General features: G+C 47.5%; 5 protein-coding genes across 5 annotated transcripts in view; 2 read left to right on the plus strand and 3 right to left on the minus strand.

The window, feature by feature from the left end:
* Positions 1-1,520: 1,520 nt before the first annotated feature.
* On the plus strand, positions 1,521-3,798 carry LOC131260492 (uncharacterized). Its single transcript, XM_058262232.1, has 3 exons — positions 1,521-1,714; positions 1,790-2,296; positions 2,556-3,798. The coding sequence occupies exons 1-3, from the start codon at positions 1,521-1,523 to the stop codon at positions 3,796-3,798; spliced, it is 1,944 nt and encodes a 647-aa protein (XP_058118215.1).
* A 1,152-nt stretch (positions 3,799-4,950) lies between these two features.
* Positions 4,951-6,687, plus strand: LOC131259349 (synaptic vesicular amine transporter-like). The gene is made up of 2 exons (XM_058260818.1): positions 4,951-5,053; positions 5,270-6,687. The coding sequence occupies exons 1-2, from the start codon at positions 4,951-4,953 to the stop codon at positions 6,685-6,687; spliced, it is 1,521 nt and encodes a 506-aa protein (XP_058116801.1).
* Positions 6,688-7,804: 1,117 nt separating this feature from the next.
* Positions 7,805-17,461, minus strand: LOC131272184 (huntingtin). Its single transcript, XM_058273838.1, has 8 exons — positions 14,768-17,461; positions 14,021-14,707; positions 13,773-13,956; positions 10,159-13,702; positions 9,847-10,095; positions 9,309-9,783; positions 8,797-9,231; positions 7,805-8,725 (listed from the first exon to the last, which is right to left on the minus strand). Exons 1-8 carry the CDS (start codon positions 17,351-17,353, stop codon positions 7,967-7,969), a joined length of 8,919 nt encoding a protein of 2,972 aa, XP_058129821.1. The 5' UTR covers positions 17,354-17,461; the 3' UTR covers positions 7,805-7,966.
* A 555-nt stretch (positions 17,462-18,016) lies between these two features.
* On the minus strand, positions 18,017-18,778 carry LOC131260495 (uncharacterized). The gene is made up of 2 exons (XM_058262235.1): positions 18,521-18,778; positions 18,017-18,457 (listed from the first exon to the last, which is right to left on the minus strand). Exons 1-2 carry the CDS (start codon positions 18,776-18,778, stop codon positions 18,017-18,019), a joined length of 699 nt encoding a protein of 232 aa, XP_058118218.1.
* A 2,646-nt stretch (positions 18,779-21,424) lies between these two features.
* The window catches only part of LOC131260739 (ABC transporter G family member 23), a 35,782-nt gene continuing 29,612 nt past the window's right edge, over positions 21,425-27,594 (minus strand). Inside the window, exons 3-11 of the mRNA XM_058262540.1 lie at positions 23,998-24,116; positions 23,743-23,938; positions 23,470-23,671; positions 23,234-23,385; positions 23,010-23,154; positions 22,851-22,937; positions 22,390-22,780; positions 22,065-22,314; positions 21,425-21,992 (exon numbers count right to left, since the gene is read on the minus strand). Of these exons, the coding sequence (XP_058118523.1) occupies positions 21,425-21,992; positions 22,065-22,314; positions 22,390-22,780; positions 22,851-22,937; positions 23,010-23,154; positions 23,234-23,385; positions 23,470-23,671; positions 23,743-23,938; positions 23,998-24,116 (2,110 nt within the window). The remainder of the gene's footprint in view (positions 21,993-22,064; positions 22,315-22,389; positions 22,781-22,850; positions 22,938-23,009; positions 23,155-23,233; positions 23,386-23,469; positions 23,672-23,742; positions 23,939-23,997; positions 24,117-27,594) is intronic.

The following is a 27,594-nucleotide window of genomic DNA, read 5'->3' on the forward strand; positions in this document are numbered from 1 at the left end:
AAGTAAAATAAAGATCGTTTATTATCATCTGTACCACACTACTGACTCTGTGAAAAACGCTAACCCGGAGATGTGGATAGGCTTCCCCCAAAGCTTCGCACTAAGGCCAACAGAAGGAAAAACGAAAGCCAATAGCCATCATCGTCATAGGAACGATGCGCTGCCCCGCTTCCATCACAAAAAAAGGATTCATGTGCATGAGATAATACCGTACCTAGGCGCTTATACCGTAACTGTGTTTATCGTTGTACGTGTGCGTATGTGATAGGGGTTTGTATGGGTGTGTATGTATGTTTGCGAAATTTGCCACGGGATTTGGATGGAAGTCGCTCGGTGGCCGAAAGCAGCCAACGCCGGCCAGCAGTATCAATAACAGAGTGATATTTAACAAGTCAGTTTTCAAGTTTCTTCAACGCAAGTGGCATTGGTACGAGCAAACATTACGAGCACTATCTTCCCATTTTCCATGAAACATTTCATTATCAAAGGTCCTACCAGATTTGCCCCATTTGGTTTGCTTTTAAGTGAGAAGCATCGATTTTGTTTAGAATAACATGTCTACATTCTATAAATCATCAACGATGGCCGCTGGGTGTGGAAGTGAAAGGATCCTACGTCAAATGGCAAAGAAAAACATCACAACAGATCAAGAAAACCACAAACAGCCAGCCGTAAGAAGCACAAAACGGAGCAAACAAAGAAAATGAAGCATAAGGACAATTGTTTAGAGATTTTTTTTTCTGTTATATTTTATAGACGAAGTGAAGATTATTATATAAAAATATATATACATTTATTCTATATTACGATTAAAAACAATAATATTGTAGCATTTTGTTTTCCTCCGTACGTACCTGATCCCTATGAGAAAGAATACATTGTCCCGTTGGTAAGTATATCGGTTGCAATTATGGTCAGGATAATTTCACTGCCATTGGAAAACGTTTAGAAAATGCATGTGAATGTGTGAAACCTTTTAGGCATGCGTGTTAACCTGTTTATGAAAGTTTCCCATTAAACATTGTACCTAGCGGGTGATAAAAAGGGTGCTATTACCACCAAATTTGGGTTAATTAATTTGCTTAAATATAACCGGCAAGTAAACTACGGACAGGATAACAAAGGATACCGCAAGCCAATAGCTTGGCGTGATTTATTCATGTGTAGTTCGTTATGTTCGTCAAAGTTCGTAGCGTGGCGTTCCATAGGAGCGTGGCGTGTAATTTACGTCCATTTTGTCGCACGATAAGCATCGTACAATCAATTATCTCTGCAAACACCGGGTGAACCCATTTTACCGAGCCAGATTCAAACGTAGGGACATGCATATAAATGGATGCCGTTTGATGGCCGGCTCGAAGTGCTTTCGTGACGGTTCGGTGCGAGTGTTATACCAGGTTTTCACGGTTTAGTTTTCGAAACGGATTGCAAAGATGCAGTTCACACTGTGGTCCATCCATTTATTGTTGGTGAGAGTGCTGCTGAAGACACCCTGCGTTGCTACCGAACTGGTGGTGGACATGTCGCCGAGGGATTGCAATGCGAGTTTGTTTTTGATCTACGAGAAGTTAATAGCAGCACTTTTGAGCGACTACATTTCGCTGACAACCATCATCGGGGACGAGCGGGCAGATAACGCCATTATACAGGCGAAAATGTGTAGCTACAATGCGGAACATATTCGTGCCTCGTACAAGCTGTACACGGTCGACACGTGAGTATGTTAGGCCTTTACAGGATAGGCAGATCGATAGGCTGAAAGAAGTTTAATTTAACTCTTAACCTTCAGGTACTACAACATGGTCGAAATTGATCGTGCCAATCCGACGTACGGCTACGACTTTCACCCATACCCCCACTGGGAGGCGTTTCATTTCGAGGGAAACGAGTCGGCCATTGTGGAGATGGCGCTGCCATCGATTGCGTTCCGTAATCCCATCGCACGAGTCGTCCTTCTCGTGCGAGGCATCGCCCGGTACGACATGATGCGGGTGTTTCGGGTGGCCTGGTTCCGGCACCGGATGCTCAATCTGCTGATATTGAGTCGCGTGGATGACCGCACGCTGCTGGTGTGTCTGTTCAACCCGTACCTAACACCGCCGGATGTGCTGGACGATCGGAACATGTTCTGCTGCCGGTTGAGCCACGTTGATGATGTCGCGACGTGTGGTGATGCCATGACGCGTTTTATCAAACAGCGAGTGAAAAATCTGCACCTGTATCCGCTCAAGATTGCCATCACCGACGTGGAGCTAATGTCGAAGGCGGTACACTTCCCAAATGGGAGCATCAGTCGGTGGGTTTATGAGAAATTCGTTTGAAAATTTGTATTCTGCTTGTTGGATGATCTTGCGCCTAGATGTATGCAATCGATGTGTTGAACAATTTCGTCGTTTCGGCAAAGTTCTTTCGAAAGGACCTATCTCTGTTATACTAACTTCAAAGTTAGTTCAACAAAGTTGAGGTCTTTTTTTTAAATTTTAGGTAGAATTTATGTAACATTTTTTAATTTATTCTACATGTTTTGCTTTTTACTTGAAAAATCTGCGTCAAAGGTACAAATATCTCGACGGTGAGATCGTGGAAATCATGCGCGAAAGAATGAACTTCACTATCGATTACATCCAGCTGAACTATCAGGAGTCGGTCGGGTTTATCTCGGCGAACGGAACACCGGGTGGGACGCTGGATATGCTTGAGCGCAACACCATCGACCTGGCGGCCAACTCCCGCTCCATCATGCGCCAGCCGATGCGAAATCTGCAGTACGTGCACTTCCTGTGCCCAATCCGGCTGGTGTTCGTCGTGCCGTTCAACTACTTCAGCAACCGCTACAAGGTGGTGTTCTTTCATACCTTCTCGCTGCAGATGTATCTGGTAAACTTCGCGCTGACCTTGACGCTGCCATTGCTCCTGATGGGCTTAGCACGACGTCATCCGACGGCGATCTTATACTCGAAGGAAGCGTTCCGTACACTAGCCGTCCTGTTCGCGTCGAGTGTCGCTCTGCCACGGAACTACCGGGCACGGTTGGTGTTGATGGGCCTAATGTTCTACAGCATCGTGGCGTACTCGAGCTGGCAGGGCGTAACGATCATCCGACTGAACCAGGACGATGAGCAGCTGCGCAATATCCGCAGTCTGGAGGAGCTGGCCGAGACGGACTTGCATCTGAAGGCGATCATTTCGTTCGGTAACGCGATTCGCACGAAGGTGTGGAACGGAAGCGACGTCCGCGGGCGACTTGCGGCGCGAATCAAGGTGGAGGAGGAACCCTCGGGCAAGAGCCTCATCCCACAAGTTTCTGACTCCCGGAATGTGTCCGTACCGATCATCCAGTACTTCACGGAGGTAGTGAAGTCGCTCTACTTCGATCCGGCTCGCAAACAGAGCAAAGTACACATTATTCCGCAACCACTGCTAGAGTTCCTCACGGCGATGGCGGCCCCCAAGAACTCGCCACTCTTTCCCACCTTTCGCCGGTTGACGATGGACTGCCTGGAGAACGGAATTGTCAACCACCAGCTGTCGCAGATCCGCACCAAGGGCATGCTGCTGCAGATTGCCCAGATTCGCAACAAAACGATGCGAATGGAACCACCCGCCAGGACGGTGAATCTTTTCAACATGCGTAACGTGTTCTACGTCTACATGGGGATGAACGGGGTGGCCATTGTGGTGTTCTTGGGCGAGCTGATACTGTATCGCTATCAGGTGCGAAAGAGAAGAGCACTTATGCGGATGAGGAGACGGAAGCGAGCGCAGCAACAATCCATCCGATGGCTTTACAATTATTAGGTGTTTTGAGCTTTAAAAAACACAAGTGTGTTTTCGTTTGCAATTCATGAACCAAGGCTATTATATGTTTTCTTATGAACTAAGTGTATTAAAATTGCATGCTTAATGAAGGTTACGGGAAAAAGGTTAGTTCGTAGTTGAAAGGGTTTTGTCTAACTAAAGTGTTTCAAATGATTTTGGCCAGAAAGTGATGGAAAATGAATGTTAAATAATTTAAAAACACTAAAGACTCTTCTAGTTTGAACAAAAATGTTGTTTGAAATCACACGAAATAAATTTTAAAATTGATGTGTATAAAATAAACTATGAATTCCATTTCATACAAGAAAGTTAAATGATTTTGAAAAAAATCTGTTCAATTGGATACAATACAGATTTGAGAAATAATAGCTGCCAGTCTGACGAAGTTGAAGCGAAGAATTAATTAAGTCTTACTATAGGCAAAAGCTATGATGGTCGACATTTAAAAACTAGATATGAAAACTACCTTTAATTTAAAAAAATATGTAGTATATAAGAGAAAAAGTGGACATTAAATATACGCTGTTTGTTTAGCTAACTTAGCTTTTAATCATTGCTTCACGCATGTTGACAAATTGAATGCATATTCTATTGGCGAAGCAAAGAAGAAAAAATAAACGCTAGAAACATTTGATTGTCATCGATTTGTAACGCGGCGTCATATTACTAGCGAGGTTTTCCACCCGGGCCCTCGTTGCCCTGGGCAACGCGCGCCGCGATGCCCATAATTTTCCGCGTTCCGTTTCGCTCTCGCGCGCAGAGAAATTTGAGAGCGTTGGAAACGATAGGCGTCGATGCTACCACGGTGGTATCTATCCTTTATTATCTATCACCGCACGAACTGTTCGGTTAGACACTTGTTGCTTGTGCTACGAGCCGGATGCACGTTTCTTTCCGATTTCCACCAGTGCGTATTACGCGTGAGGAAGGCACTCTTTCGGGAGCGATCAAAAGTTAACCATCGGATTATTGCTGAAAAATTGTTTAAACTTGCGTTCGTTGTCGAAACGGTTGTGAAAAGTGTTCAATTCAAAATATAAAAAAGAACATTACACAGGAGGTTTAAAGCTGCAGGAAGGTTAAAGTGTTTTATCAGTAAGAAAAGAGAAGAAAACACAACGAGGTTACAATATGTTACCACTAAATGGATCAAATCGGCGCCAAAGCCGTGCCGTGGTGGCTTTTGTTGTGTACATTTCGCTGTTTTTGGATAATATGCTTCTGACTGTGATTGGTAAGCTGTTATTTAATTATTTCAATGTTTAACGGATTACTAAACCTAAACCTAAAAGAAATGTGTGTGGAAAATTGAAAAAAAAATAAGTTAAATAATCACACATTATTTTAAGAATTATTGTTAAATGTAGTAATGTAAATGTCATTTGCATGTAATGTGTAAAACAATGACGACATTTCTTTTATGAGTCGCGTGTTTTTGTGTCGTCGTTAGTTCCCATCCTGCCGGATTACCTCGTCCAGTTCCACACCAACGTCCCGGCCAGCGTCATCTACAAGAACTTCAGCCTTCATTACGTCCCGAAGCTGATCGGAGCCGGCAGTGACGCTGTCGTCGTTCAGCCAACCCCTTTCCCCTCCCCCGATGGCCGTCCGTCAGCGATCGAGGAGGAAAACGGTTCCATCGGCATCCTGCTCGGAGTGAAGGCCCTAGTGCAGCTGGTGGCCAACCCAATCGTTGGAAGTGGCACGGCCCGTTTCGGCTACTGTCTGCCGATCGTGTTCGGCACCGTGCAGCTGCTGCTGGCGTCGCTGATATTCGGTTTCGGCACGTCGTACGGCTCGCTGTTTGTGGCCCGCGCCATCCACGGTCTCGGCTCGGCTTGCATCGGCGTGTGCGGCATGAGTTTGGTGGCGCAGCTGTACTCGGAACCGGATCGTCGGTCGCGCATCATGGGCACGGTGTTGGGTGCGATGGCCGTCGGCGTGCTGGTCGGTTACCCGTTCGGGGGAGTTGTGTACGAGTTGGCCGGGAAGGCGGCTCCCTTTCACGTGCTGGCCGCCCTCTGTGCCGGCAATCTGATCCTGCAGTATCTGCAGCTCGACTGTGGGTCGCACCGGTTCCACGCTGGATTGCCCCGGGTGGACGCGACTTCAACGACGACGGTAGCGACGGATGAACGCCGTCCAACCTGGTGGCCGTTGCTCAGCAATCGGTTGGTGCTTGTCGTCGTCGGAGGCATTTGGATCTCCACCTCCGCCATGGCCATCCTCGAGCCGTGCCTTCCGCTCTGGATGATCGCCCAACTGCATCCGAAAAAGTGGCAACTTGGAACCGTCTTCATACCGGACTCGATCGGCTACTGGCTTGGCACGAACTGCTTCGGCTCGGTCGCGTACCGCTTCGGGCAGATCCGCGTGTCCATCCTGGCCCTGCTGCTCGTCGGCACCGCCTGCATCCTCATCCCTTCCGCAAGCACAGTCACCGGGCTGCTGCTTCCTCACTTCGGGCTCGGTCTAGGGATCGGAGTGGTGGACGCGGCCCTCGTGCCCCTGCTTGCCACCTTGGTCGATCAGCTGCGCGAAAGCCAACCTGTGCACGAGCTCGAAATGGCAAGTCCGGAAGAGCCGGACGGAAGGCACGGTTACGGTGCGGTCTATGCCATCCAGCAGATAGCGGTCAGCGTGGCCTACTCTCTGGCGCCCATCGTCGGGGGCGAGTTAGTTCCCATCGTCGGGTTTCCCGCCGTCCTACGTGCCCTAGGCGCACTGAACCTCCTCTACGTTCCACTGCTCGCCTGTGCAACGCTCCGGAACTGCTTTGGTAAACCTACGAGCGGTGCACAAACCAATCTCCCACTCGCCAACACCGAACCCGGGTCGTACAAACGGTTCTACAACACTGTCGAGTAATAAGCACCCTTTCCGCGTGCTCAATCGAGTGTAAAATAGCATTAAACTCTTATCGCTAACCACCAGGCATCGCCACAGTCGCCCCTCCCCGTTTCCATTGTGTGCATGTGTGTCTGTCCGTTGCTCATCGGCGTTGGGTTGGTTTTCTTCCAATAAACCCCTGGGACCACCAAGAGTAACTAGCGTTCTAAGCGTAACATCGACCGTTGAATGTGTACCCCAGCATGTTTGTCCAGCATCAGCCACCGGTTGGCAGTAATAAAGTGCTATAATCGCGTCCGCACGACTACACCTGCTTCCTGTAACTGCGATTGCGCAACAAAAGATGACACCCTTCGGTCGACACAATGCTGATTGTGGCGCTAACATTGCAATCATTCCGCTGTGATTGATTGACTACTGTTGTTTCTATTATCTAATGTTTGCGTTGACTATCGTACGATATGGATTTTTCGATGAGCTCTGGAAAGTAATAATCGAAATTACACCGGCAATAAACAGACACAAAATAATGTCCTATTTGAAAATCGTCGAATTTGGAAATATTTAGTTACCCGTCGTCTTCTGACATTTATTTCCAAAGATGGAGACGCCTGGTACTTTATAGAAATTTCAGAGTTTATTGAAAACTAAGAGGTGAATAATTGACCAAATAAAATAAACGCAGGTGATCCAAAATGTATAGTCTAAATTAAAGGATGATAACATTTACAACTATGTTGTCTCCTATTTTTTAAAGGTATCGTTGTTTTTTTTTTATTTAATAAAAGCAGAGAGTTTACGAAGTCAAAGACTGGAATTAGGCATTGAGGAAAGCTGGAAAAATGTAAACAAAAGAAAAGTAAACTACCTGTGTTATGCTGTTCAATGTTAAGTTCAATGTTTATATGAATTTCATGTGGTATCATCGTGTCGAAGTCCCAGCCTGATATAATGGAGGCGCCCAGTACTTTTTAAATTGTATGGATTAAACTACGGAAGGAAAATGAAGTTCCTCTCCAGAACGATGATTTAGTAATGTTAATAGAAGTTTTATTTTCTTAAATTGAATCATGAATCAGTTATCCTTTGATAGATTAAAGTTATATTTATTCGCTCTTGAAAGCATAGTGTGATGAAGCTCAAAAATAACAGGATAAATTAACAGCCTAAAAGTAACGATAAAGTTGTGATAACATGAAGTGTAGAGTGTATTTAATAATAAGAATAATTTGCACTATAAAAGCGGAGGATTAGGAAACGAACCATCCTAATCTAGAGCCCGCTTAAGTTACCCAGCTTACAAGCACTGTACGAGACTTTGGAATACGAAGGAATCATGCTGTTGGAATATTTCTTTAAATTTTGCCCGCTGGCCACCGCCCGCGTCTAGCCGATGGTAGAAGTCCCTGGCGGATACGATGAAGTTGTTAATTTCACGCTCGTTCAACTGCTGGTACGAAGGCAACGAGAGCACCTCCGGTAGCAGCTTGATCAGATGCTGGTTAAGCGAAGCCGACAGAAAGATGACGGTCAAGCACCAAACCGACTTGTTCACCTGCGGAAACGCGAGAAAGTTCGGCAACGAGCAGAGCAGCCACTCTTGCAGAAGCGTCAGATACGAAGCATCGATGGCCGAGCGGAACAGCTGGAAGGTGACGCCAGCGATTATGTCCGGGTTCGGTTGGTTCAGCATCAGCTCCTTAAAGACCTTCGTGAGGATTTCGTTCGCCGGCAGCAGATCACGTATCAGCTGGCACAGCACATCGCCAAACACTCGGGCACCCTGGGGTGTGGTGGTGCGAATCTTGGCGAACAGAATCTCGATCTTGTCGATCTGCTGCACGATAATGTCCGGCTCGTCCTGCACGATCCCATTGCACCGTTCCGTGCTTTCCAGCTGTTCGTTGCAACTGGTGTAGACGCACGTAACCAGGAGCTTGAGGGCCGAAAGGGAAAACATTTCATTGTCGATCTTCACCAGATCAATGGCGAGCTTTTCGATCTTCTCATGTAGCGAGCGTGCCACCCGTTTACTGATAACCAATCGCTCTAGACCCTGTTGGACAAATGAAATATCGAATCAATCAGCAAGAAGTAAAACAAATTTTCAAACTGAACAAAACTTACATTCAAAATACACAAATAGATCTCCAAATTGGTCGTCCGTTTGAGAATGTTATTCGCCGAGATGATGCTGTTCGACAGGAGATTGCAATCCGACACAAACCGGGACGTGTGTTCGATCAGGTAGAAGTTTAGCGTCCACACCAGCTTCGTGTGCAGATCGCTGAAGGCTCCCGAGCTTTCCTCGATGATACCGTGCTTCACGACATAGTTCACGATCACGTTTCGCAGCAGCTGCAGCTCGTCGTTTAGTGCACCGATCGATGAATTGGTCTTTACCAAACATTCCAGCAGGCAGATTAACCCTTGCAGGGTTGCATTTCGGATGTACAGCTGGGTGCTCTTCAGATACGTCGGGATGATCGTGCAAAGGTGCGTTAGCTCAGCAATGGTTGGCACGAGAAGGGCGGCCAAGCGACACAGCAGATATATGATGTGCTTTAAAGATGAGAAGAAGATGATAAACATTGATCATTTGATCCGTTCCACACATTTGCGTGTGTGCCTTTCCCTACCTGTTGCGAGAGCGTATCCTCCATCGGAACTCGCTCTTGCAGCTTCAAAAGGAGCTGATTCAACCAATAGATCTGCTCACGGTTATCGACGATCTCGCAGAAATAAACCAAATGTGGTAACACCAGCGCCGGCTCATCCTCGATCAGTTGCTTCAACACGTCGTAGATCAGTTGCATCGAGCTTGTGACGTCGATGTTCATCTTCTCCACAAAATACCTTCTGTTACGAACAACCAACGTTTCTCCTGGGCTACTCGCTCCTGCTCCTTGGCCATGGTTGATCGTGGTTTCGATGATCTCCCAGAAGTAATCCAACGACAGCTGGTTCCGATCGAACCGAACCGTTCCGACGCTACTATCATCCGTCGAGTGCAGGTCGTCCGAAACCGTGATCACCAAACGGCGCTCCAGATTCGGTTGGTAAAATACGTTGCTCAGTGGAATGAATAGTTGAATGTTGTGCAGCTTTTTCAATCTAAAGTGGTTTAAACATTAGTGTTAGAGAACAACAGGAACAGAGAATGAGACACCGACTTACCCAATTGTATCACATCTAATTTTGGGGTTGCGCGTAGAGTGATGGAATTTGCCTTCGCTAAAACCAATCCAGGGATAGCGGTAGCACGACAGCAGCAAACCCATCACCGCCTGCAGGCACATATGCTTGATTTCCCGCTGCTCCAACAGGCTCACAAACAGTGGATCTTCCGTGCGATTTAGCAGCACCATCATGGCCATGAAGAGCTCCTCAAACTGTTGCCTCGACGAGAAACCGAAGATGTTAGTCCTGTGTGTAAGGAGTGACAAAATAGTTGAACAGATGTTTGTTTGCAATTTAAATCGTTTTTACCTCTTTAAAAACATCTCTAAAAGTTCCACGTCGTACAAATGCTCGATCGGTATGGTCGGTAGCTTCGGGTGGCCATTCTCCTGCGCATCGAGCGTTTGGTAGCAATCGTACAGCTCAACCGGGGTCAAGGCGTACGCATAGAATCGATCGAGCTTAAGCAGCGAGATCGTTACCGTTTCGATCAGTCGAAACAGTTGTCCGCTTGTGGAAAGTTTCTTTCGCATCACGCTCCGGTCGGTGATAAGTTCCGCTATGGCAATCACCTTCAGATAGATATCCATTGCGCTCTCTTGACTCTGTTCAACGAACGGTTGGAACACTTCCGGCAGGCGCCGCCGTACAAAGTGCTGCTCGTCGACAAGTGATCGTTCTTGCAGGGTGTACACAACGTCGACATACAGCACAACACTGTCCCGGTAGCGATCGTTTTGGTTGAGCTCATTCCACAGATAGCGCTGGTTTAGGATGGCCCCAATGCACCGGAGGTACAGCTCGATGCGGGTTACATTTTCCGGTGGTTCCTGCTGGACAGCTCTGGCGCAAACACTACCGAAGGAGAGCAGTGTTTCGAAAAAGTTCGACTTCAGCAGATGCTCCTTGACGAAGCGATCGATGAGCCGGCCCTCGATGTAGAACAGACAGAGATGCTCCAGCCGGGTCAGGTACTCGAGGAAACAGATGGCGGATTCGGCACAGCTCGCCTTCGCCGTCGTGTCTTCCTTTTTTGACTGTACGCCGAAATCGGCCAACTTCCGCATCAACACGATAAGCGCAACCTTTAGCATTGGGTGTACCTTCAGGTAGTTCAGATGCGGATTAAACTGCACACAGTCGACACGGAATGCGTGAAACATGTTTTCGAACGCAACCGAAATTATATCCCGCAACAGGCGCACGTTCAGTGACGCACTGGAGAGCAGATTGATGAGCTTGGTCTCCGATTTGAGTTCGTGTAGCATACGTGCAATGTTTCGTGGCTTGGTGTACGAGTCCCCGGTGCAATGGTGCGCCATCTGCCGCAGGTACCATCCTTCATCAACCGGGAGATCTCTTAGCGCCTGCAGGTTAATGTTTGGAGCTGTCGTGAGTGACATCATCTTCAACTGCTCACTGCTCGCATCGTAATACGCCTTGAGTTGGGAAAGGGTTTTGAAAAGTTTGGGAAACTTTCGCCTTCGATCGATCGTGAAACTCGAGTAAAGATGCACGAAATCATTCTCCGGTAGAACGGCCAGCACACCGCTATCACGTAACCCTTCAGCACCGAGTTGAACCAACGCATCAAGCTTGTGACTGAGGATGAGAGCGGCATTCCGCGAAGACACGATGTTCGTCGTGCCAAGCATATCCGTCAATCGATTGCACATAATGGAGAGCGTCGTTAGAGGGGATTTTTCTAGCAGTGTAAAATGTACGCTCGACAGTTTTCCTTCGATGCCCGAGAGGATGGTTTTGACGATTACTTTTGAAAACTCCTCATCCGTGATGTGACACAGCAGAAGCGGATGGAAATAGGTGACCAGCAGGTGTGTTTCGGACGAAATAAGAGCTTGGATCTCGGATCGATCCCATTTGCTTTCGTTTGGTTTATGTTCAAGCAGCATCTCGACCAGCACGCGAACCGAACGGTCGTTCCGGACGTTATAAGAATCGTTGCGGACGAACGATAGTACAAGCTCCGTGTCGAAGTTGTGTTTTATCAGTAAACCCACCAACGATCGAACGACCGGTTCCGGCAGGGTGCTCCAGTGAATTATTTCCAGTGGTATTTGTTCCGCCAGAACACGACTGATCTCGTGGAAAGCGATCATACTGGTGAGCGTATCCAGGTATCGCGTGACCGAATCTCTGGAAAATTGTATCATTTCTTCCGACGCGTTGTGCGTTAACTGAAGCTCCTCGAGGGTGGTGAAACATTCACGCAAATATTGCACCAGCACCCGCACCAAACTTGGAACCGCCTGTTGGACAACATCGTCAGGTCGATCCTCACCAGTACAAGCCTCGGGAGATTCCGTGGTTTCATCTTCAATCCCTGCCCGTGCTTTCCGGAGGTACAGTCCAACATGATGCAAGAGAAATCGTTCCTCTGTTCGGGTCAAAACCTGCCTCACGATCAGCTCTCCGTAGATCACCCGCTGAAGGGCCGTGCAGGACTCGTTGGCGATGGTTGTGTACAGGATTTCCACGAACCTCAGAACGGTTTTACTTTCCAGCAAAACATTCCTACTGAAACACTCCATCAACCGCAGGACGGTGTTATAATCTTGATCGATTTTCATCACGAGTTTTCCTTCCCGCAGCACCTGCAACAAAGCGGTCAAAATGTCCAACTCACAGTTGGCCACCTGAGTGGCGTCTCTTTCGTGCAGCCGCTCACCGGACATTATCATCGGCACGATCCGGTACACCGCGAGCTCGTCGGGGAATTTAATCAGCATGTTGAGCACTACCTCCTTCTGCGTGCTACACTCGGCTTCTTCGAACACCTTCTGGGTCAAACTTTTCCCGAGCGGACGCAACAGGAACACTTCGTGTGAAAGGGCCTGCACGGAGGCGAGTGCCGTTCGGCGAACCGTGTTGTTCGCCAGCAGGTTGTCACAAATGTTGATAATCTTGGGAATCGTCACCAGCGGCTTCTCGCGTACCAACCCGGTCAGCTGGAACAGGAACCGTACCACCTGCCGCATTAAAGCCTCCGAATCATCCACCGTTCCCCGCTCGATGTGTTCAATGTGTTTGAAGATCGACTCGACGAACGCGCTGCTCGCATCGAGCAGCTGATAGTTGATGTTAAAATCCAACAGCTGGCACAACATCTCCAATATGCTGGCCTGAACCGGCGAGCCAACTTTGGAGAAAATCTTCAAGCACGTTATCACCAGCGGCTCGAACAGTTTCACGTACGCACCGACCTCCGCCAGGACGGGTTTCGATTTCGCTTTGCAGAAATCGTAATATCGCACGAAAAATTCTTCAGATGGCATTTCGGCTGGAGCATCATCGGGAAAGCAAGCCGCCTTGCGGAAGTACGCCACTTCCGCGGTGCGATTGACGTAGTTTGCGTGGAAAATGAAGCGCAGTAGAAAGCGCGTACATCGGATGCAGTGGTCCGGTTGCAGCGTGAGAAACGACTGCAGATAGCGTAGCACTTCCTCCAGAAACTTCATACCGTTTGTCATGGTTGAGAGGGTTTTCATCTCCAACAGTGTCCAGAGGGCCTCGAGAGCCGCCCGAAGATAGTCGAACAGTTTTTGGCCCGCCTCAGCATTGATCGTCATACGGTAGCTTTCGAGCGAGCTGCGAACCTGATGGAACAGTTTCATGCACGCGTGATCGCTGCCAAAGTACCCGAAGCAGTTGATCTGTTGTAGCTCTTTGGTGTTCATAAAGATGTCGGTCTTTTGCACGCGGTTGATGACGATTGGCGTGATGTTAGCGAACAAATGGTGATAAATGTTCAGCAACTTCAGCAGATGAATAATAAACTTATTTATCACTTCATAATCTGCGCTCGTACTTGCCGGACGACTGGAAACAACCACTGTGAAATAAAACGAGATCGAATGGTGAGACATTCTTTTGCATATGAGTTCTATCTTCATAACATTTACCAACAAGCAGCTGCGAACATATTCGCAGTAAATCAGTGTGGACAGTCATATCCAACACGTGTCCATTCATCTCCATCAACAGGCTGAGTAGCACATTAACCAGATTGTACTCATTCCATAACTCCACGTAATCGAACGGATTGTGCTTGGAGAGAAACAGCCGTAAGAAGTTGATAATACCGGACTAAAAAGGATAACAAAGTTTTTAGATTGATTTTGCTCGGACGTTAAACGCTTTTCATCACTACCTGAAGATTTTTATCGCTGATTTTCAACAGTAAATTGCTTATCCTATACAGCACGCGACCGACCGTGGCCGGTGTGCGCCCTCGCTCGACGGAATGATGCGGCAACTGGTAACTCGTTCGGTCGAAAGGGACCGCAAACGAACTGAGAACGTACTGATTGACGAAATCCCCAACGACGGTCTGGTTTGGTTCCGATGGACTTCGCACGGTTTTATCATTCGCACTACGTTCTATCAACTGGAGTAATCTTTCCCCCGCATGGTTACGTACACGAACATCTCCATCACCTAGCCCGGCTAATAGTTGATCAAGGCAGTCGCCATGGAAAAGGTCTCCCTGAAGACCGAGCGCTCGGATACAGTCGTAGTCAAGCTGGACCATCACATCGAACAGTTTGCACTGGACGAGCCAGTATTTGTTGTTTGTCAGAAGCATCAATCGATCCAGGATGACGTCGAATAGATGGGACGTTCCCGATGGCGCAGATGAAGTTGTTGAATGGTCGTTCAAAAAGACGTTCGTGTCAGTGGACCGGAAAGGAATACCCGAGGCGAGCGATTGACCAAGACGGTTTTTGGTACGCTCGTTCGGGATACAAGTGGATTGGCTTTGTAAGTATTTGTTGAAAAATAGTTCCACCGACGAGAGAGCTTGGTTTATTACGGTATGAATTTCATCCGAGAGTCCCTGAAACAAAAAACAAGTGGATATTATTTTCATTCAAACTTGCGTGAAGACTGAACTTACCATTATGACTGCTTGTAGCATTTTGTCTCCGCTTAGAAAAGCTTGCATTGTTGGAGGTATCTTTGAACGAATAAATTCATGATAGCTTCCAGCGGATTCGATTGCAGCCCTCATGAAATTACCAACTATCAATTGCACATTGCCTCGTAGGGTCGGGTCTGGGCTATCGTAAAACAGCAACACATCGGCCAGCAACTGTTGCTGTTCATCCTCAAACTCCTTGCGATCAGACACCGACATTGCCGTTAGCACCTTATCACTTTCCGCCTCACCCGAACGGCCTTGGCGGGCGTCATTCCTCGCTGCTGTTATTACCTTCGGTACAACCAGCAGTTCCCGTCGACGTACAGCACCAGCAGACGGTCCTGTTAGAGCCGACACTGACGCTGGTCCGGGTTCCGATTGTGAAAGGATCGCGTCGAGATCCCGGCTAAGCTTTTCATTGTTATCGATCGAAAAGTTTTCTTCGATCGATTTCAGTTTGGATTTTAATCCCTGATCGAGACTAAGTGACATCGGAGAAAAGTACTCGAAGTACGTCGTGCTGGTACATTCCCCAAAGTGATCTTCCTTCATTTCCAGCAAACCAGATTCCTGTTCTTCCTGCAATGGTGTCGCTGTGGCACCGGTGGCATCCGGTTGATCCTCACCACCACTAGCTTCCTGTGAGAGTTCGTTTATAGCGTCCTCGAGGTTCAAAATTTCCACCACCGCGTACTCCTCCCGGAAGGCATCCTTCTCCAGCGGAAGGCAAAGAAGCTCGGGCTTTAGTCTAACACACGCCGCTACAATCTGCATCGCCAGACTCTTGACCGACACGCGTACGATCGAGTCCGGAATCAGAACGTACCGGCTGCCGGAAAGAAGAAACCGAGAGCATACTAGGCGCGTGGTAAATTCTAGCAGATTTTGATCGTAGATTGCGCCGATGAAAAGCTCCTTCGTGTTTTCTGGGGGCTCGTCAGCAATCATCGAACTGCTAATCGGTACATCCAGGGTGTCCCGGGAGGGAGTTGGGGTTGGAACCGGTTGGATCGCTTGCACAACCGTTGCCGGATCAGTGTCGTCAAGATCGATTTCCAACGTCACGTCCAACTCCGCTCGAACCGTTTCCGCATTCGACGACATGTGGCTGCTGGCCATCGAGTCCATCGATAGCCGATCCTCTTCCCCATCGTCCGGCAAGGGTTTGTCGAGAGATTTGCGGAAAAACTTTGTCACCGATTCGGCCGCATTCGAGTTGGTAAGCAGTGTGTTCAGAAACGATCCGATGGAATCGGTTGACTTTTGGCTTTTCAGGGACAGTGTGTCCGGGGCAGGTGCGGCAACGGAGGAGCCGGCACTCGCATCCAACGATCCGGAGCATTCTAGCTGAAGCGCCGGTGCGGTGCGACTTTCCGTGTCCAGATCCATACTTTTCAACGAATCTAGCTCGATATCGGAAGCCGACGCGAGAGAGCGGTCGTCTATTGGAGGCGGAAACTTTATTGGCGTCGAGGTAAGTGCTAGCGTTCCCGGCCGCAGCAAATGATCCGACCGTGCGTCGGTGCTGGACTTTCGGGAGGAGAGTAAACTTTCGCTGGGATTAAGCTTGAAAATGGAATTCTTAAGTGTCTTCCGTTTCAAAAGCATTCGGCGGTGTTCACACTGTTCCGATAGCAGCACCTTCCGCACGGCCGGTTGAACGTTGGCCAAAATGACGAGCAGTACCTCTAGCGTTGCGTTGATAATCGTGTGCGTTCCTTCGCGCAGAAAGTGTAAGCAAAGATCGAACGTTTCGATGGCCTTTTCGATGCTGCAGTTACGCAGCACGATCGGTAAAATGGCGCGGAAACATCCCATCACTCCCAGGACGGTGTTCGGTTGCTGTTGCAGCTGGCCACACTTGAGCAGTTGCTCGATGCACCGGTTAAAAGCGTTATTGGCGTAGAATTCCGGATTACGGGAGCCCAGCACAAAGGTTAGCGTATTTCGGGCTGCACAACGTCGCTTGGTGGCACAATCGGAGCCAAGGTCTTCGAGAAACAGTTCGGTCATCTTCAGCACCTCCCCGTCGGTCAGGTAGCTCTCCAACTGTCGACAGAAAACCTCCGTAAATGTGCACAAACATTCCAGTAGGGCCGGTTCTCGTCGCTTCGAAATGGAATAAATGCAGGGCAGCAAATTCTGTGCGTATGTCCGCGCCTTCCGCTGTCGTATGGTGTCACAGTAGTGGGCGAAAATGTTCAGTGCAATGCGAAGGGACCGTTCATTGCCATTTTTCTTGATCTCATGGTACAGATCTCGCTGCACCCGGATGATGTTTCCGGTCGATTCACAGTGACGGACGACCCGAGCCAAATTTTCCTCCGCTGCCATCCGAACGCCCGACTCCGATTCCTCGCAGAACAAAATAAACACCGCAATCGCACTGCTAAGGTGGCCATAATAACTGGCGGAATTGGCAGTAGACGTGCCAGGGCGGATGCTGATAATGGTTTCACTAATCTGCCCAAAGTGGGCGACCTTTTCCTTCGCACTACATTCCGTCGTCTTCAGTGCCTCCACCGCACGTTGAAGTGGCCCGAATGGATTTAGTTTATCCATTGCCTCCGAAGTACACCGGTTTGCGCGGATTAGGCTTCGGGGCAATGGATTATATTAATGCGTTACCAGCAGCGACACAAATTTTCAGCCACTTTCGTTTGGACACAATTGACTCATCACAAAAAATTGTTTTTCAAGTTGCTTTTTTTTCTCTGCAATCCAGCTGTGAACTGTCACTTTGTGGTGGGTAGTTCGCTCGGAACTGAAATGAAACTGCTCCCGGAGGGAGCGGATAGCGATAAGGATCCTGATTGTCCTGGGGACTATTCATAAAATCGAAATAGCCTTTAGGTCAATTCTACAATTGATTGTCTAATTGCTAATTTAACAAATGATATGAAAAATCGGCAAGTTTGGTGAGCACGCTTGATATGACGGATTGGGATTCGGACTCGTAGATCCGGATCTCAGTATGGATTTGAATCAAATGATTCGAGTTCCTCAGGGATTCAGTTTCTCCATCACTAAGTTACTTTATTTAAATGTCAAAAATGTAAACAAACAATCGGGAAATCATGAAATATTTCATGTTTCATCGCGCCTGAAAAGATTCATCGCGCCACGTGATTAATTCAAAAAATTTACAATTTTCTCGCAAATATAGTTTAAATCAGAACGCAACACGGGACTCTCTGTAAATCACAAATAATCAATTTATATATTTCAACATATCGCATTTCCAAATGAAGATTGATCGAGAAACGTTCTTGAAGAGCAGAAAGCGTCTCCGACGGTTACTTTCAATGGGAACATTATTACCCGAAGGTCCCCAGTTGGCGATATTTGCAGCGAATTAGGCCCAGTCCTGCCAGTTGTGCCAGTGGGAGTATTCAGCGGTTGCTGCAGCTGTCCCGTTATCGGATTGTACGTGTTGCAACGAGCCCTCGCCAGAATGCAGGACGTAGCGTTAACGTAGAATCCGATTCGCTGAGCTTCCACGTTGAGATCACGGTTTACGAGGGTCTCCAGTAGACATTGATTGATCAACATGTTCCCATTAATCCTTCGCACACACTGAACGAACTCGCAATGGCCTGTATAGCAATCCAAAGCAGTGCTTCCCGTCGATACAACGTTGATGGGACGAAATCCGGTTACAATTGCCTGAATTAAGAAGGGCCATTTTATAACTTCAGTTTCATTTGAACGAATGTTGCTTCTACTTACTGCCAAATTTGTCGCACAAACCGAAAAACTGGTGTTTATAAGATACAACGATGCGCATTGACTGATGGCGGTCAGCTGGGCCGGACCTGGCACGAGCGCTCCTGCGCGAAAGAAGCAACCGTAACAAGCGTCTCGCGTTGTGATCGTCGTCGTTTGGGTTGTATTACAGAGCAGGTTGAACAGCGAGAGCAACCGATTATCGTTGCCAGAGCAAGGTGGCCACTGGTTGCCCAGCTGGAAACCAAGCAAGTGGACCATCGCAAGACATTGGGCAAGCAACAGCAGATTGGAAATACGCCAGCACATGATGGTCAACCTTCTTTAGAACACCACTGGATGTCACTCAAGCAACGAACTACAAGTGAATGACCGATTGATGCATAACATCAACACGTTGACCATTAAATCGTTGAACTCAACCAGCTGGAACCGATCACAATTTACACCCTTTTTTGCTGAGCAGTAAAGCGACGACAGGTGTCTGTTATGATGAGTGATGAGCCTCTAGTGACGATGGTAGGTGGCAGAATATAATGGAGAAAGTACAACTTTCACTACGTTGGACAAATTCCGCTACGTCCACTAATGATGCTTTATTTTACTATTCATCACCAATGACAGCAACAATGTTTTAACATTTTCGAAAATAAACATAAATGGTCTTATTTGCAGAATCAACTAAAAGGTATACATTTTCTTTCTACATGATTGAAAATTCAAAAGAATGGTGTTTTTTCGATTTTATGTTTATTGTTATTGACATTCTTTTTATATTTCCTCCACAGATACATTGTACACCGCGTATGGGTTTTCTTTCTATTTTTCCATATTCATCCTCCATAAACTCAATCAACATTCAATCCTGTGTGTGTATGTGTGTACATGTGGTCTTTGTTTTGTCTGACTCGGTATTGTTTCACAAGCCCGGTTCCGTTTGGGAATGCTCCTCGTCTCGGTAAACACGCTCGAGACGCCCACGTGTCAAGCACAAGCGACAATCAGAAAAGAAACATTCAATAAAAATATACTTTAATATTAGTTCGTTGTCCGTGTTCTGTAATGTAATGTGTTTCCTTCTTCCGTGTTGGTTTGTTTGTTTGTTCCCCAAATAATGTATACGTTAAGTACGTCTATTTGTTATGTTTTTCCCCCAGCCTTATTGGCTTGGCCCCGTGTTGCCTGCGAGTTGGCACTGCAGACAATGCTAATGCTAAGCGAAGTCGCTCCGCTAAGAGCGCTGTATGGTGTGTCGTTAACTTTCGGGGTCGTTCGGCCCCACTAGAAAGAAAACTCTTTAGCAGCCACAGACACAGAGGTTCAAGGACAAATGGACGAATTATGCTGACGAAAAGTGTGTCAGCATAGTTTCATTTCACTTGTTTGCGTGTCGACCTCGAAATCCCACTAGAGGCTTTACTCAAACAATGTATGCTCTGTCCCTCGTCGGGGTCGTTTTACCTATCGCCAAAGACCACCCCATAAACATTTCTTTACTTTTACAAGCCTACAAGTGAATTTCTTAATACAAATTTAAATTTTTCTTACAATCTTATTCGACGAAAAGGGACAAAAGGAAATTGTTACGGAATGTCCATGCGTTTGCGCTGTCTATTAGCAAAAGAAGTGTTTAAATTTGAAAGACCATTCCAAAGCGAGAGAAACTCAAATGGATCGAAAACAAAATGGCAAAGCTAATCTCTAAAGTAAGCGAAGCCATCAATTTGGTTGGACCTGTTCACCGTAACTCCAAGGCTCCGGTGAACGGAACGGGATGTTATGGTTCTGCTGGTGGTTGGTGGACTTTTGGAAATCGGAAAATCAATTGCAAAGCGTTTCGCAGTTGTGGGCCATGATCATATGCATGTTTGTATCGGTCTGTTTCGGTACTATGAAACAAGGAAACAAACGTGTTTGCGGATTATATATTATAGATATGCAATTACAGAGTAGGCGCGTGCGTATGCATGTTTAATAAAAGGGATCCTCCAAATTACACCAATTAATCGATACACAATACTCTGGTATAATAATGATACAAATTATAATAAAAAAAATCATTAATGAAATAGCATTTGCTCATTGCTTTACAATCACAGTTCACATTGACGCGTTCGTGTATAAGTTTTTTTGTGTCACTTTCTCCCTTTTCGTTTTCTTCGTTATCCTTTCAGAAAATACACCCACAACCCATTTTACTCGTACTATTATACTCAACCACACGAACACTTTTTCAAATTGTTTTCTGTTTCCCTCGGTCACATTCACGCCGTACCTCCGAAGAGGTGATATTTTTTAAATCTTGTCCATCCACTCTAGTTCCATTCATTCACATTCACACCAGATAACCATTCACTCATGTTCCGTTGAAAACCGATCGTCCGGCAATTTTCCCGACAGCCAAAAGAAAGCATACCGGGTGACGGTACGATCGGCTTCAGCATTCCAGCCTGCCGAACTCTGGTCAACCGGACTTCTGGCGCTGTTTGCAGTATGGCTCACTCGTTGCCGAGGGGGCTGACACGAGCAGACGCACCTCCGGATGCGATCGCGTCGGAATGGGTAACTGGAACCGGAATATCTAACTTACGGTAAGGTTATTAAATGGTGCATTTGGAAACGGTAGTGTGGAAGTAGTTAATGTGTCCAATGAATAGATTTCTAAATGAAAGGTTGAGCAAATTCTGCAGGTTTCAGACCTCCCCTCCCCTCCTCTCCCCAGGACACCTCGAGGTGTCCGTTTTTCTAGCGATCGTTCTCGCACAACAACAGTGTGATCGACTGGACCTGTTCCGGTGCTGCGGTCGTTTGATAGATGAAAACCGAACAACCAAGAGTGGAGGCAGAAGAAAAAACTGATATGAACATGCCTAGTGTCCCACGTGGACCAAGCGGGAAACACGGGGCTTAACCGCGCTTGAACTTCAGCACCAGCATCGTGACGACGAGGAACAGCGCGATCCAGGCGATCGTCGACACGAAGCCCATATATACGTCCGGCTCCGTTATGCTCCAGCCGCGTGCTAGGATGGAGCGAAGGGACGTGGTGGCCAGTGTCAGCGGTAGGCACAGGGAAATGTACCGCAGAACCAGCGGCATACCCTCGATGGGCCAGATGACGCCCGAGAGCAGCAGCGTCGGGTAGAACGAGCCCAGGGCAAGCTGGATGGCATTGCGCTCCAGCTCGCAGATGGCCGAAATGACGAACCCGAAGCACATGCCGCACAGGCCCTGCAGAATGGTCAGCACCACGATCCAACCGATCTCACCGTTGTTCGTCACACCGAACACAACGATCATGAAGATCAGCACCAGCGCCGTCTGACCGCACATCACCACGAACTGGGTGACAACGTGCGAGAACAGGATCTCGCTGGGCGTCACTCCGGCGACCCACGATCGATCCAGCAGACCCTCGGTACGTTCGATGATCAGCGCCGAGGAAGTCAACGCCACCGCCAAGAAAAATACGATCCTGTAGGGCAAGATCCAAAAGCTATTAGTACAGAGAACTAGGAGAATAGTTAAGGTTATGTTTGGAGCTTACGTTAGGATCACACCCGGAGCGACGAAGTCCGTGAACGACGGATCGTTGGTACCGTAGATTGGAGCCTTGAACTGGATTGGGACATCGCCGAGCTTGGGATTGTTGTCGCACACTCGAAGCAGCTGCTGAGCGAACTCACGATACGCCACCTGAAGATCTCGGTTCAGCATGATGCCAATCTGTTGGTTGGACATATCAAGCCACACGCGAATCTCCGACTGGTCCAGCGTTTCATCGTCCGCATCACGTCCTTTAGAAAGAGACAAGATATTGAATAAGTTCAAACTGTGTTCACCAATGATCGGATCGTGTGATTTGATCTTACCGAGAGCAATTCGAGCAACGAGTGCGTCCGTAAAGTTGTCCGTGAAGTACAGGGCACCCCAGGCGTTTCCGTCGCGTACCGCATCAAGCGCCGAGTCCAAATCGCTGTAGTACTCCTTCACTATGGTGTCGTTGAGATGGCTCAGGTAGCGACACGAGAGGCTCGTAAAGCTACACCCAGGATCAAACACACAGTCCGCGCCGATGGTCGTGTTCATTTCACCGTTTACGATGGCCATCTTCAGGTTGGTTGGGTCGCGTCCAATTGCCAGACAGAACAGGATCACCTGCATCACCGGTAGGGCGAAGATGAACAGCATCACGCCCACGTTTCGCCACATGCGCAGGAAGTTCTTTACCAACAGTGCGCGAATTTTACCCTTAGAGGTGAACTGGAAAAAGGAAATTGGGGAATTAACAATGATGACCGCAGGGGACCTGAAAGATAGTCTGAATACTTACATTCGAGCATCCGGTACATTCGGTGCAGTTGTCGCAGTCGACTGCTTGACTGATTGCACCAGGGGCCGTTCCGTTGAGTCCGTTAATCTGAATAAATAACATAAGAAGATCTTATGTTTAAAAACACCCGGCCCTTGACTATCTTTTTCTTGTACTTACAGCGATGGTCGATCCATTACTGTCACTGATGAGCACCTCCTTGCTCTGGTGGAAGTTAAGTCCTACGACACCACTCTCCTGGCTGACGTAGACTGGGTTGTCCTTCTTGTTGCCGAATGCTAGCGCCGACAAAGAAATGTTGTTGCTAGAAAAGAGATATATTCACGAGTTAGACTCAAACGTTGGATGAATAAAGGACCTTTTAAGTCCCACATTCCACCTACCTGATGTTCAGTTCAGCAGGAGCGACATTAGCTTGACCCTGTTTGCGTGACAGCTTCAGGAAGACGTCCTCCAGACTGCTGCAGCGGTACATCGACAGCAGACAGCTGGGAGACTCCTCCGCGAGCAGTCGTCCCGACCGCATCAGGCCGATCTGCAATGAAGACGAATGGCGGGAGAGTTTGAAATACTTTCATCCGAGGCTGGAAAGGGAAAACCTCGGGCGAAAAGCGATTACCGTGTGTGCTTGTCGGGCTTCTTCGATGTAGTGCGTCGTGATGATGACCGTCTTCTGGCCAGCCTTGGTGATGTGTACCAGATGATTCCATATACTTTGCCTAAGTAGTGGATCCACACCGACGGTTGGCTCGTCGAGGATGAGCAGCTCGGGATCGTGCATCAGCGCAACGGCGAACGACACGCGACGCTGTTGACCACCGCTGGAGGAAGAGGTTTCGTTCGGGTTTGAGCACCATAGTAGAACATCAATAGACCTCCCCGCCTTACTTACCTCAAATTCTTGACCAACCGAGACTCCGATGGCAAATCGAGGAAGTTGAGCAGAAACTGTAACCGCTCGGCGATCTCCGACGTGTGCATGCCGAAGATCCAGCCGAAGTACATCATCGTCTCGCGGATGGAAAACTCCCCATATAAAGCTATCTCTTGTGGCATATAACCTACGCGCGCTCCAGGCACACCAGATCCTATCGGATAAAGTGAATTTGTAGCTGAGCTCCCGGAATCACTCGACGTCAACACTTACCCTTTGTTCCCGGTTTTCCTCCCAGCACCCAAATTTCCCCTGAGTTTAGTCGCTTTCGTCCAACTATGCATGATAGCAGTGTCGTTTTGCCGCAACCGGATGCTCCTAAAAGTCCATAACTGTTGGGAGGAAAGAAAATGCGAGAGATGAAAAGATGAAAAATTAAATGTTACGAAACCAGTCATTGATTAGTGACGCACTTTGGCGTAAGCTCGTGCTCTTAGCTAGAGCTTAGTTAGATACCCAGACAAATGCCCGGCGTACCGGCGCCTTCCCAGCGCCCTCTAATTGTTTCACCCCTGCGGGTTCGCGCACCAACAAGCGGCCCATTTGGAACGAAGCAACCTGCCCCGAGGTTAGCGCAACGATCGTCGATTCCATTCCGATCACGTGCCGAAGATTTATGCGCGTCTTTGAGCCCGGGGAGTCCATTTTGCGTTAGACGTTTTCTGTCAGCCGCGTCCATGTAGGGACAACGAAATAAATAATCGCTTCAGCACCGAAAGGAACCGGGATGGTAGTGGTGATGGCCGATCAGTCAGTACGTGGCAGGGTGACTTAAAATAAAGGGATTCTAACACTTCCAATTCCGCCCCGCTCGCAGATGAGGAGATGTACGCAGTCGCTGAGCAAACGTGGCAAAAGGTGTCAATCAAACAATCCCAAGGAATGTGGATAAAGATCAACAACAGCATTGTCCGAGCGGTACGCTCTGCGTCATCATATGCATCTAATGGATACATTGGCTTGCAAACTGACAAGAAGCTGCCCTTTGAAGACAGGAGCTTTTGTTATGCTGGTTGCTATTCTTTCCCTATCATGCGCAGTATTGAACTCGTCATTTTACAAGATTCTGTGCATCTTTGTTCTCACATGGGCTTGGGTCAGAGAGACAATAATAAGCGCATTGTAGAGGCAACAAATTAAGGATTGGAGCAATCTGCTGATGTAAATGAAGTTTACTTAACCGATATCTGCAAACCACCCCTTCAAACATCGCAACGGTTGCATTTCAAACACTCTCGTTGCGTTGCACTAAACAATCAAGATTGCAAATACGGACTCCATCGGTTCGTTATTTATTGAGCACAGTTTAACGACCGCTTGATCATGGCGTGCATGAGAATGGCGCACATTCCGCGGGACTTAAGCAAACCGAATTTGGCAAACTGGCTTCACACTTCGTCAACCATACCGATGCAATCGAAGGAGAATGGTTAACCAGTTTGCAGAACAGACACCCATTTGAAATAAAGGAATATATAAATATGCATCATCCAAGACCGTAAGTCGAAGATTCTTATGACTGAAGACGTCAAGGGGGATCAAAATAACATATCCAAACGTCCAGTTTGATTATGTTGTTGATCAATGAAAACACAATTTAGTACTTCTAATGTCGTCGCTGCCAAGGCGAATACATTTCCGCACGAAATCACAGCAAGGTAAAATATTATGCTGTTAACAAACACAGGAAACAATCAGGAGCATAATTAAGACGCGAGCACGTTTCTTTCGGCGTTCGGGCACCAAAACAATGCTCCGGAAACTCCACGCCTGAAGGACGATGCCAACCAATTGTTTCTGTCACCAGAATAAGCTCGGCCGAATAAGCCGCAAAGCAAGGAAGCAGATGAATACAACCCGCCCCGAAGGTGAGCCCTTTTCCGGCGCTGAACATTACTCGGCCTCGTGCGAACGGAACATAAATCATCATCAAAACGTTCCATCGGGTAAAAGTGACAATGAACGTCCATAAAACATGTGCTACGGAAACTTCCGTGTGTCCCGCGGGTTGGAAAACAACAAAACCAGAAGGACGGCTATTATCGGCGAACGGTCGTAAATGTGGCTGCAAAATGTAAACAGTGTCCACATTGCGCGGATGATCGCGTCGTCGAGATTGCAGACGCTTGGCGAGTGAACAGTTTTGCCTGCATTCCATACTTTAGCGAAACAGTGTTCATCATCGGGCATAGTTACTTATTTTACAAGCATATCCAGCGAAATAGCGATCATCGTTAGGTAAATACGATTCTAATACGCGAAACTGATTTTGAAGTTATCCGCTATCAAAAAGAAAAACTAACCGATCACTCATGGATATAAAATAGAGCATTCCGAAGTTAATATTGAGACTCGATTTAATTTTGTTTTGGTCGGTGGTTCGTTTGGTTTTTGCTTTCAACCTAATGGTGGCAATTACATTTGCCATCACTACGTTCATGCAACCATTACGAGGAGGCGTTTGTGTCCGCATTGCTCGGGGACTCCAGGCGGAACACGATGAAGATGGACGCTTATGGTTCTCGCGGTTGCGCGGTCACTTTTCGGAATATATGTATGGATCATCGAAAGGTTACCAATCGTTCGCCAACACGTCTTCGAAGGTCAACAATCCCAAAGTATCAAACATCGCCGCAGAAAAGAAAGGTTTTCTTCAATCACAGACCGGCGGAAAAGTGGCACACAAGCAAAGGTCAGCCACGTATCGGCGAAGGGGAAAACTCATAATTTTCACGGGTCGTCGGGTTCGTACTCGCCAGCAGAGCCAAACACACAATGGGCTGTGTGATGATGGTCACAATAATTTGTGTGGCTGATGGTAGTTAAAGTGGGTGGCCTTATGGGAAAAGGTGCCCACCGCAACTGGCCGTATGCATGCGAACAGGGATGGGTTCCGGGGGGAAAAAACCCCCTTCCGATGATTAGCCGAGATGAACACACCGCGTAATTACTTCCGCGCTGGCAGGAATGCGCCACGGAGCGATGCGGTTACGAATGTTTACAGATATTCGCTGTCAGCACCGGCAACAGTTTATGATTATGTGGTGCGTGCACGAGGAGGGAAAAAGGAGGAAAGAAAATTTTCCCAACCTGCTGGTAACGGAAAAGCGTTGCTTCACGAAAGAGAGATTGAAGTGAATAAAAGAGGTACCACGAAATCTTACTCGAAATAGAAACTGAGCTGAATAGATGAAATAATTTGAAAAACATTTTTCTCAAGTATTTCAAAGGTTGATTTGCGCAATCTGATGATTTTACACAAAATTGGTTGGACTCAAGACGAAGTTCGCCGTCAAAAGTAAATTTTGCAAGCTGTAGTTTCAATTAATTTTCTCATTAAAAATTCTTCTTCTAAATTCGGTGTCTTTCTACCCGCGTTTCGGTCTTACGACTCAAGGTTAATGAGTAACGAACAATGATACGCGCAAAAACCAGTATCCGGACGCATCCATCTCAACTCCGAACATCAGAGAAGGCGTACCGTAATCGGAACTCAGGAGGGAGATGATCGTTTCCAGCTAATCGAAGCGTGCAATTTGATTTGAGGCACGATTGGGTTTTCTTTTTTTTTCTTTCGCTACGGAAAGCTGCAACTTTTATGAGTAAGAAGCACACATATCAAGTGTGAGTCGGTTCTAATCGAATCGCTTCCTGTTCCGCGTACTATTCCATCACTGGGAAAACCCGGCTTATTAAAGGCTTCCCCTCTTTCGTCAAATGTGAGGTGTATAAATAAAGATCCAAGGTGAAGTGTATGAATGACGTGACGACGACTCAACTAACGCTGGCGCCAAGGGAAAGATTGTGCAA

The sequence above is a fragment of the Anopheles coustani genome, chromosome 3 (genome assembly GCF_943734705.1).
Source record: "Anopheles coustani chromosome 3, idAnoCousDA_361_x.2, whole genome shotgun sequence".
NCBI classification, from domain to species: Eukaryota; Metazoa; Arthropoda; class Insecta; order Diptera; family Culicidae; genus Anopheles; species Anopheles coustani.